This window comes from Manihot esculenta, chromosome 10 (assembly GCF_001659605.2).
Source record: "Manihot esculenta cultivar AM560-2 chromosome 10, M.esculenta_v8, whole genome shotgun sequence".
NCBI classification, from domain to species: domain Eukaryota; kingdom Viridiplantae; phylum Streptophyta; class Magnoliopsida; order Malpighiales; family Euphorbiaceae; genus Manihot; species Manihot esculenta.
Genome location: NC_035170.2, coordinates 3,755,145 through 3,767,184, shown reverse-complemented (window position 1 = coordinate 3,767,184; position 12,040 = coordinate 3,755,145). Strand labels below are relative to the sequence as shown.

At 28.1% G+C, this 12,040-nt stretch overlaps 2 protein-coding genes across 3 annotated transcripts; both read right to left on the bottom strand.

The window, feature by feature from the left end:
* Positions 1-280: 280 nt before the first annotated feature.
* On the bottom strand, positions 281-2,632 carry LOC110624993 (WAT1-related protein At1g68170-like). Its single transcript, XM_043961142.1, has 6 exons — positions 2,419-2,632; positions 1,519-1,635; positions 1,170-1,425; positions 915-1,073; positions 681-832; positions 281-509 (listed from the first exon to the last, which is right to left on the bottom strand). The coding sequence occupies exons 1-6, from the start codon at positions 2,619-2,621 to the stop codon at positions 281-283; spliced, it is 1,116 nt and encodes a 371-aa protein (XP_043817077.1). The 5' UTR covers positions 2,622-2,632.
* A 5,521-nt stretch (positions 2,633-8,153) lies between these two features.
* On the bottom strand, positions 8,154-11,733 carry LOC110624625 (WAT1-related protein At1g25270). Of its 2 annotated transcripts, XM_021769835.2 has the most exons (7): positions 11,478-11,733; positions 11,342-11,404; positions 11,136-11,252; positions 10,606-11,017; positions 10,344-10,495; positions 9,969-10,179; positions 8,154-9,278 (listed from the first exon to the last, which is right to left on the bottom strand). In XM_021769835.2, the coding sequence occupies exons 1-7, from the start codon at positions 11,666-11,668 to the stop codon at positions 9,258-9,260; spliced, it is 1,167 nt and encodes a 388-aa protein (XP_021625527.1). In that variant the 5' UTR covers positions 11,669-11,733; the 3' UTR covers positions 8,154-9,257. The 2 variants fall into 2 exon arrangements, with proteins under 2 accessions (XP_021625527.1, XP_021625528.1); XM_021769836.2 differs by lacking the exon at positions 9,969-10,179.
* Between the last annotated feature and the right edge of the window lie 307 nt (positions 11,734-12,040).

Sequence of the window (12,040 nt, the reverse complement as noted above, 5' to 3'; positions counted from 1 at the left end):
ATTTTCATGTAGTAAAGCGGTGAGAATTAATATATTAAAATGACCTATTGGCTTGATTTTAATATGCGATAGGATATTAATTTTTCTTAGATTTTTTTAATAAAATCTTGCTTATCAAAAATAAAAGAAAATAATAATAATAATAATAATAATAATAATAATAATAATAATAATAATAATAATAATAATAATAATAAAGACAGTATATATATATACATCAATACTGGCTAATATAGCTTCACGTTCCTACTAATAATGCATTGAAGTTTACAAAGGAAGATCACTGTGAACTTTTTTCTAAATTATTATTGCCCTTGATTCGTGTCTGAACATTGTCGTCATTCTTACAACAGTCATTTGTGGGAGAATTAGAAATAACCTGCAACTCTATCCTTTCAACTTCACGGAAGGTTATCATGGGAACAAGCTGATTCATCTTCTTCATCTCTACATTTTTCCCCCACAGAACTGCATACAACCCACTTACTATCAACACCGCTCCTAGCACACTGCAATTTAAAATACTAAGTTGTTAACAAATCAAAGGTTTAGGTATTCAAGTCTATACAGAAACACCATGTATACTAAATTCATGGTAGCTTCCACTGATGGCTTTCTATTGATTGAGTGTATAAAGATCCCAATATGAGTAAAATTTTTTTATAAAAACTGATACGTACCTTGCAAGATATAGATTTTCATCGATGAATAGGGATCCCGCAATTGCAGTAAATATAAGCAACAAAGGATTAAAAACTGATACAAACAGAGGACCTCTCAAGCGTACACACCATATAATAAGAGTATTCATCAACCCAGCGACAACTATCCCCTACAATTTCAACTTAAAAACATTGTTAAATTTGCCCAAAAAAAAAAAGGAAAATTGAAGCCATTGTTATATATATATATACCGTGTATGCAGCTGTGAACAATCTTATATTCCAGCCTAGCTTCCATACACTCCAATCTTTCTCCATGAAAAGAGCATAAGCAGTAGCTTGGATTGATGCCATGAATACCATTAAAGCCGAGCATGAATAGGGCAGTGGATACCTCGTACTCATTTTTGTCTGAGAGCAAAACATAATTAGCATGCATTAGCACAGATGAGACCCATTAGCTTAAAAGGGCATGAAAATAAACTTTGAAGGACTTTATGGACTGACCTGAATGATTAACCACAAGGCAAAAGACAAGCAACTAGCAAGACCTAATAGACAACTTAAGGCACGATTACGTGGAGATGATGAAGCTTTGTGGGTTTCATGTGGCTGATAATGCTTCAACAAGTTGATGTGTGTTGTCCATATGTTAATTTTTGATCCTTTGTAGAATGTAAGAAGCATAGCTCCACCTATCCCCACCATTGTCCCTACCACTTTTGCCTTCCCTGCCATGGTTCTTAGTCCAGCTTTCTCCAACCTGAAAACTCCGGAAATCAGATTAAGCAAGTTAGTAAATTTCGAATGTCGGTGTTGAAAAAAATAGAAATGGCAATTTAATAATGGGTAGTACCCAAATAAGATGGATAAGATGAAGGTAACTGCTGGTACAAGATTACCGATAGCAGCAATGAATGTCGGTGATGTCAAGACTAAACTTTCTGCAAATGTATTTTGAGCCAATGCTCCCCTGCAATTAGATATTAATAAATTTCTTTAGTTAACCCTAATAATCTGATAAGGTATAAATTTCTGAAGAATTTAATTTAAAGTTTAAGAGTTAGAAAGTCTAAATGTTGTAGAAAAACTAAATTTAAGAGTTTAAGTATATGTTTAGAAATATTTTTAAATTAATTAATATTTTAAAATAGGAATTTATAATTATTATATAATTAATTGTAATTAACTAGAAATTTTACTCTTAAGGAATAAAATAAAAGAGATACATTTTTATGCACCAAAAAATAATTTTTTTTTACTTTAATATTTAATTTATAACATAATTGATAGTAAAACTAATTTTAAATATTATATTTGATAATATTATTATTTCTAAATTTGGAAGAATTTTTCTAAAGAAAACTAATAAAATTAGACACTGATAATATTATATTTATCCAGTGCAACAACATTTAATCAATAAAATATTATTAATTTAAATTTAAATATAAAATTATCATGATTTTAATAAATGTATAATATATTTATTAATTAAATGTATACAAATAAGAATTTTCTACGTCGTCAATTATAAAATAAAAAAAATAAAAGATAAAAAATCATATAACTTCTAAATATAATTGAAAAAAAAAAACTCTTAAATTTATTTGATATTTATGTTGAAGATCACAAGAAATCAAGTAATTTTTTTTAACTCATTGATACTGAAATCGTCTCTAGAACCAGAAGATTTTCTCTGTATTTGATGTTCAGAATGAAAATTGGATTAACAAGAGGGGGGAAAGAGAGTTACCTTTCAAAGAAGAGAGCAAGAGGAATCATAAACACAGTAGCAAATATGAATCTGTAGGCGACAATGATTCTCACGTTCATTCCATCACTGATTGCGAGTTTATATACAATATTACTAGCAGCATACGCCAATTGAACAATCACCATTACCAAAACTTCCTTCGATGCATCTATCAACTTGAGAATCTCCTCTAAAAGCTTCATCTCATCTGATATCAGTTGACATCAGTTGATCATAAACCCTACTTAAGGAAGAAGGAGAAGAAGAAGGAAGATGATGATAAAGAGCCTTGCCCCTTTGTTAACCAGTGAAACCCTAATTATATCTGAGCTGGCTGTTTCTGATAAGGGTTTTATTAGGGTTTTTCAGGTGATTGACTTCTTTTGTGGAACCAAGCAAATGGACATTAATTATGTGTCTTCTTTATTATTACCATTTTTTTCTTTTTTTGTAAAATTAAAGGTTTGTTTTGAATTTGAATACTGTTTCAAGTATTTCCTTAAATCAAAATATTTTCACCAATTCAGAAAATTAATTTAAGTTAAAAAAAAATTATTTTCCATTAAAGCCAAAAATATTGAGAAAAATCTCATGCGTGTGTAGTATATACAAGTACATTCCAATTTCATATATATTCCTATTCTTAATTTCTTATACCTTATGACAAAAAAAAAAAAATTTAACATATTCCTATTAAAAAAATTAAAATTTCAGGGCAGTAAACTCTACTTTCCCCTTAAGTCTGCGGGCTTAAGAATTCTTAAAAAAAAAAAAATCAAATGGCCTATAATTAGGGATGTAAACGGGTAGGGTACCCGCGAAAATTAAATTACCCCGAACCCAAATCCGATTTATATTAGTAATATCCGAATCCGTTCCGAACCCGATTAAAAATTAATTTAAATTATCCGAATTCGTCCCAAACCCGATTATTATTATCCGAATAAAATTCGAACCCGTTTAATCTTATATATTTTAATTAATAATTTATATAAAAAATATTTTTCATTAATAATTTTCATTTAAAAAATCTAATATTTCTAAAGAATATTTAAATTTTTAAATAAAAATATATTAAAAAAATTTATAAATATTATTGTAAAATATATTTTTTATATTAAATTAATTATTTATATAAACGGGTTCGGATAGTGGGTACCATGTACATAAAACCCGAATCCGATCGGAACCCGCGATGGTTATTATTTTTAAAATCCGAACCCGTCCCAAACCCGATTATAACTATCCAAATCCGTTCTATTAGGGTTCGGTCGGATCGGGTACCCGAAAATACCCGATCCGTTGCCATCCCTACCTATAATTTTGCAAAAACCTTTTTCTAATATATATATATATATATAATCTCTAATTAGGGTAAGGAGTTTGCTGAAAAATCTTTACATATATGTACATAGAGATTTTCTTCCAGCTAATTACTTACCCTAATTAGAAATTTGGGATATAGAAACCCTAATTAGATATTTGGAATATAGAAACCCTAATTAGAAATTTGGAATATAGAAACCCTAATTAGAAATTTGGAACATAGAAACCCTAATTAGAAATTTGGAATATAGAAAAGGGTGCTACTTAGCTCCCAAATCAAATGTAGGTGAAATGTTTGATGATATTAATTAATTGCTAATTTTTGTTATATGAAAAATATTCATTTTTTCTTAATGATATAAATTGTTTATTATTTTATTTTAAAAATATAATTTAATATTTATTATTATATTTTAAAAGTATACTAATATTTGAAAGACATATAAATCATAAATGAAGAAAAAAAAAATTAACTTACCTGAAGAAACCCTATGCTATTTCTAAGTCTTTTTCACATTTCTATCCCTTCTTTCTGAAAAGAATTCCTGTTACTGTTTCTTCCTGTTAAGATACATAGAAATGCCACGGGTATTTTTGTCCAATAAATTTTTATTATTAATAAATTTCTTTTATATTAATTATAATAACATTAACAATTAAAAATATTTTTCTTAAAAGAATAATTGAATTTTGTTTACAAATTTAATAATAACATTAACATTAAATTTTGTTTACAAATTTAATTTTTTTCTTAAAAATCATATTTAAGCTTAAGCATTTTAAAAAATAATTTTTTAATTTTAATTAATTCTTTTTATTTTATTGTTTTAAATTAGAGAAAACTTAATCAAATAAAGTTTAAATAGTAAAAGAATTATTTAACTAATATTTGAATTTAAATTAAAAATTTATTAAATTAACTAAATTAAATTATTAAAAATAATAATAAATCATTATATTATTTTCTATAGTCAACAAAAAATAAATGACAATTTGCAATTACTAAATGCAATTATGGGAGTTTATTATATTCCCATTACTCCTCTTTCTTTTCTATTCTTATAATAATAATAATAATAATAATAATAATAATAATAATAATAATAATAATAATAATAATATTTATTAAAAAATTATTATTTAATTTCTGTAATATAAAAAATTTATTTATTATTCTTTAATTTTAAAAAATATATTAAAATATTTTAAAAAATTTTAAAATTTATTAATTAATCATTCTATAATGTTAATAGCTAAGTGTTATACTTAGGGATGTAAACGGGTAGGGTATCCGCGAAAATTAAACTACCCGAACCCGAACCCGATTTATATTAGTAATATTTGAACCCGTTCCGAACCCGATTAAAAATTAATTTAAACTATTCGAATCCGTCCCAAATCTGATTATTATTATCCGAATAAAACCGAACCCGTTTAATTTTATATATTTTAATTAATAATTTATATAAAAAATATTTTTCATTAATAATTTTTATTTAAAAAATTTAATATTTTTAAAGAATATTTAAATTTAAATTTTTAAATATAAATATATAAAAAAAATTTATAAATATTATTATAAAATATATTTTTTATATTAAATTAATTATTTATATAAATAGATTCGGGTAGTAGGTACCCTGTACATAAAACCCGAATCTGATCCGAACCCGCAACGGGTATTATTTTAAAACTCGAACTCATCCCAAATCCGATTATAACTACTCAAATCCGTTCTATTAGGGTTCGGTCCGATCGGGTACCAGAAAATACCCGATCCGTTGCCATCCCTAGTTATACTCGATATATTATTAATAAATGTATTAATTGATTTTTTAATTTTATAAAAATATATATTAATTAGTATTTGTATATATTCAGAATATTTAATAATTAAAATTAATAGAGGATTAATTAATAATTTTTTAAAATTTAAAATTAATTAATAAATTTTTTATATTATAAAAATTAAATAATTATCTTTTCTTTATTAAATGAAAATGGCTGTGCAGAATAGTTAGATAGATCTGGCAGGCCCTAAATGGGCTTTGAGTGAAGTGTTGTGAGCATTTAACCTATTATTTATAGAAATAATATTTTAATTTGATTTATATTTAAAATTTTTAAAAAAATTAAACAATCTTACTCCTTACCTATAAAACTTAATTTTTCATAGATAAAAATTATTATTTTTTAAATTTAGTTAGTCTATACGTAACTCATCAAATAATCTAATCATTATTCATACTTTTTAAAAAAAAAAAAATTTATTTTCTATAAATTAAATAATTTAATATATAATTTAATTATATAAATATAAATAAATAAAATAATAAATATAAATTAAAAAATAACTATTATTTTTTAATAATAAAAATAATGTATAAAAATAAATTAAATAATAAATAAATAAATTATTCAATAAATACTTTTAAAAAAATTAAATAGAATACTTAAAGTTGAAATCTTGAAAATTAAAAATAAATTGTTTGGGTTGGAAAAGATGGCCAGAGACGTATAGATGGTTGCTTAAAAAAATGATGAGTTAGAGATTTTATTTATAGAAAGTTATTATCAAATCTCTAATCTTTTAAAAAATTTATTACTTTGTTCATATATTAAAATTACTCATTAAAACGTGTTTATATTTTATAAAAAATATTAATCAACTTATTTTAATATTAATCAAATGATTAAATAATATAAATATTTAAAATTATATAAATTAAATAATATATATAGGTAAAATTATATAAGTTAAATAATATATATTTAAATAAGTTAACGAATATTTTAATAGCATTCACAGATTTAATATGGTGATAAGTGTATCTGAATAAATCAAAAATCTCAGATTTTACTTTCTTAATTCTCAATTCTAAATACGGTATTTTTTGGAATAGTTCGATTTAGTCCTGTAGTAAAGTTAGTTGAAAAATTTTAGTTTAGATTTATTTACCAGTTTAGTTTAGTTTTGTTGTGGTGTAGGTTGGGCTATTCTGTTCTTGGATATTGTAACTAATTTGTTCTCTACCCATTTTTCTACTAATTAGACCTTGACAAAATGCAATCCCTTTGCATGCAGAAAATAAATAATAAGTCCATATTACATTGCTAATTAAGAGCAGGAGGAATTAGGCTTGCCACCAAAAGCCAAATTTTCTATGGGCTCGGGTCAAGAAAATAGGCTTGCCACCAAAAGCCCAAGTTCCCTTAAAAACCATATTTCTTTTCTGCTTTTACAAGCGCTTTTGTTTCCTCTCTTTTTTCTTTTTTCTCCAAGCCAATCATATAGTTCATTCTCGAGTTCTCCTGCTACTCATATGGTTTATTTGGTATTATTATTAGAATGGTTAGCAGAAAGGGAATTACTGAACTTTGAGTGTGTATAAATATTGGAGATATATATATTTTTTTTCATTCCAATCGTAAATGTCTAGAGTTGTTGATTTTAAATTTTCTTACTTAATTTTCGATCCCTCTATATTAATAAGGTGGCTGAGTGGTTAACCACACTATCTTATTGTAAAAAATCTTTTAATATAGGAAATGATTGCAATAATTCATACTTAAATTATTTTCACCATTTTCATCAAACTCGATATATCATATACTTTAATTTCGTATTATAAATAATATGATCTTCCATCTAGATACAAAGTGTTAGTGCAGTCCTATTCTTATTGCAATATTAATGATGTTGCTTCTCATTCTTCAATAATTCCCTTTCCACCAAATTAAAGAAAATTGCCTTCTGCTTTTCACCTCCTAGAAAGACAAAAGAGAAAGAAACAAACTTTTAAGAACCCAAGCCACATACTAGTAAGTTGATTGACAAGCCGCCTACATTGTTTCTTAAAGCTGGTAATATGAAACTTAGACCTTTTTGAAATTTGGAGATATAAAATTTTTGCTAACACACCCACCTAATATTCCTAGTAGCATCATCACCTCCATTAGAAATTAGAGATTAGACTATTCAATTTAGTATAAAATTACTTAAAACAATAAAAATTAGCCATAAAATAGACAGAAATAACAATGAACACATTGAATCAAGATCACTCTACTAGCTTGTGAAAGAAATTTTTGCTTTCATAATTAAATTTTGGCTCTAATTTAATTTTTTATCTCATAATTTTCGTCTTAAATTTCGTTGTTGAAATTTATCATGGGAAAACATAATTAATAAATCAAATATTTAGTTTTCAATCTTATTCATATTTTTATAATTTTTAGCAATTTTTTGATTAATTTGATTCATTTTACTTTGAAACTATACCGACTGAATCAAAGACTTGTTATTAATAGAGTATTAAGGTGAAATTATTCTGTTCTTTTTTTCTTAATGATGCAATACTGTTGCATTTTACATTGTCTATAAACAGGCTCAGTACAAACTATAGAGGGAGAAGAAAACCAAGCAGCCACTCTGTAACAAATAAATCAGACCGTCCAGTAATTACAGCTCACAAACCACAGTCCATAAATACAATCCGAAAAACCATAACCCATAAAACCAAACTCGCAATCCAATCATTTAAATACACGTCCACACCTTCACACCACCGGAACATCCAGATATGAAACTAGGGCACAAACCTGATAAAATAGGACCTCCCACGCAATGGTAGGCCTCTTTAACCCTCTCTGAGGTATTAAATGCGCGTGTAGAAAGACTGCTCAACTACCTGTCATAACTGCCAAAGGGTATGGGCTAAGCATGCTCCACAATTATGTGTCACCTAACACACCTGTCAAAAAGTATGGGCAAAACGATTTTGCATTGATTAATCGACTGTCAGCCGCTTGATATGTCAGCTACAACACGCCACCATCCAATCTGAGGAGACTTAAAGGCAAGGAGTCGAGGTATAAATATCCCTTAACCAACTTCCCATGGGGCTCTCTCTCGGAGTCTAACTCACGGAAAGTTAATCTCTCTCACGTTTAAAGAAAAATCTATCTCATATTCTCATGAAAAACCCTCAAAATAGAAGTTTTTTAAAGATTTCTTTTTAAATACTTTACTATTTATTTTCTTTTATTTTCTCTTTATATTAATAAATTTCAAATAATTTTTGATCTAATTTAAGTGTCAAAGGATTTCCACTAGAGGCATTCTCGGTGAATCCCTGATAGTTTTTTTTTTATATTCTCATTCTCAAGATTAAATATGGAGTAACCTAATAGAATCAATCCTGGATCAACGGTCTAACCTGTTAAATCGAATCTTACACTATCTAAATAGTCCACAAGCGCCATAGGAGTAAGCTTGTTGCTTGAGAAAAAGAAAAATAGGAAGACTCTTGATCCATAAGAATCAACCATAGGGAAGAAGCACACAAGGAAGATGACACATTAGAGCTAATAGCCCATTAACGACTGACAGGAGCGGAGATCACCGAGCATAGCGGTAGGATCCTGAGATGCTATTATCACACAGCAAGGAGTCCTCTGATCTATAAGCATAGCCATCATCCCTCTCATCACCCAGGTCCAAAATAAAACTCTCACCGCCAATCAACAGGGACCTGCAAAATAAAAAAATTAAAGGAAAGACCAGGAACCAACAAATAAGAAAACACAAAGCCGATGCCGAAATCAACAAAATCGCAGTCACATAACCATAAAAACTTATTTCTCTGCCTTCGTCTTCGTCTCCCTCGTTCTCTCTACCTTTCTCTATTGTTGTCTTGTATGTTAAAAAAATATATTATAGAATTTGTCAAATTTAGAATAGGCCTAACTCAACCCTTGAACTAGTTTCTAGCAATGAATGCTTAAAATAATTGTAAGGACACATTGTTCCTATCTCAAACTACTGTGTAATTTAACAGAATTTATTTTTTTGTTGTTAGGATATGTCAATTACTTTCCAATTTCATGATTTTATTTTATTAGCATTTATGAGCTAGAAAATTAGCCCGCTGTGTAAATGTCCAATTGAGGCAAGAGATGGTAAATGTTAATTTGTGCTAGGATTTGCTTTTGCCCCATATATATATGAAAACACAAGAAAATAAAATGAAGAGTAATTGCTACTATCTCCGCTTAATACCAATTCTCCATCCGCTTATATTTATTAAAAACAAAAAAAAAGAAAAAAATTGCTATCATCTCTTCAAAGTATGTTGCAGCTTGTTGGGCAATTGCAATGGGAAGGCTTGCTAATTGCTACTGCAATATTTGTTCTACTTAGTTCAACAGAGTGAAGACTATACCTTCTCTTCACTTTCCTTTTCTTTTTCTTCTTTTCCATGCAACTTTTCTGATGATAAATTTTCAACATTGTCACTCTTACTAGTTATAACTGTGGTTTCAACTTCTTCCGAGTTTTTCAACGGAATGAGTAGAGATGTTTTCTTCGTCTCTGAATTTTTACCCCATAATACTGCATATAATCCGCACACGATGAAAGTCGATCCTATTATGCTGCAGTTTTTTCAAAGAACAAATTAATTTGCATATGTATTTCATCGTTACAATTTCTAAATTGATATATTGTCTATATAAATTATCCTATAATTATCACTTGATAATTCATCAATATTTATAATCAACTTTAAGACTTAGAAGAGAAATGGATTGAAACATACCTTCCAAGGTGTAATTCCTCGTCAAGAAGCAGAGATCCAGCCAAGGCAGTGAACAGAAGCATCAGGGGATAAAAAGAAGTTGTAAACAATGGACCCTTAATCCGCACACACCATATCATGAAAGTTATATTCATGCCTTGCACAACTATTCCCTGTAATATAAATCATCCATAAAACTATTACACATCAACTCCCAATTAAATCGAGAGAAAATTACTAAACTACGAGAAAAATATCTGATAAAAAGGTATAAGAAACATACTGAATAAGCTGTAGTAAACAACCTGATGTTCCAGCCCAATCTCCATTGGCTCCAGTCTTTTTCTACGCAGATCGTAAAAACAGCAGATTGAATTGCTGCCATTGTAGACATTAGAGCTGTGCTTGAGTACGGACATGGATATCTTGCACTCATTTTAGCTTGAATTATTAACCACACAGAAAATGACAAGCAAGTCCCCATGGCAAATATACACCCCAGTACAAGGCTGCCATTTGATGCTGCCGCGTGGCGTCCATTAGGTGTAATAAGTTTCATCAGGTTGACCTGTTTTGACCAGATGTGGATCACTGCTCCTTTGCAAAATGTTAGCAACATTGCTCCTGTGATACCCATTAATGTTCCCACCACTTTTGCTTTTCCTGCTAGAGTTGATATTCCCATCTCCTCCAGCCTAAATTCCCCACATTGAAATTTTTTAATTATTAAATTATTTCAAATCTTTATTACTAAAAATATCCTGAGAGAGTTGCAGCTAGAATTCCAAGTAAAGAAAAATAAATAATTAGTACCCAAAAGAAGCAGCCAAGATGAAAGTGACGGCTGGTATAAGATTAGCCATAGCAGAAGCAAATGTTGCAGACGTTAACACCAAACTTTCAGAATACAGATTTTGACACAACGATCCCCTGCGATATTAAATAATAAATTATATAAAAGTAGGAAAAAAAATATTTAACATCTCCCTCTTCCTTGTCTCCTTTCTCAAATAACCTACCCAAAAAAGCCGCAGAGAAAAGCTTGAAACAGTATAGTCCATGTAAGCTTAGGCCTCTTCTTCCTAAGAAAAATTATCTAGTTTAAGATTAAGATAATAAATTAAGAAAAATAATTATAATTAATGAATTAATTACCTTTCAAAGATGAGAGCAAGAGGAATCAAGAAGAGAGTGGCGAAAATGAATCTGTAGGAGACAATCACCCTCAAGCTCATACCATCATATGTTGCCAATTTGTACAACACATTAAGCCCAGCCAAGAAGAACTGAACCACCACCATTAATATCACTGCCTTCACCTCATGCATCCACCTGCAAATTTTCATCTCAAAATAAACCTTTTGTTGCCTTCTTGTTGTTTTGCTTTCTTTTGTTTTAAATGGAAATATGAAAATTTCAGATGACAATTATTTATAAAGGTAGCAGAAGCTGGAGTCCCACTAGAAACAGTATTTTTTTAGATATGTTATTAAATATATTTTTTTTTATAATATAAATAAAAATTAAATAGTAATTTTTTTTAATTTTAATTTATTAATAGAATCTACTAACAGTTAAATTAGTTAAAAAATTTAAATAATATTATATAAAAATATTATAAAAAATTGGAGATTTTGCATACCGAACAAGGGGAATTAGTATAAAGTATAGAGATGCTAATTAGTTTAGCGTAAAATCTAAAATAGGGACTAGTAAAA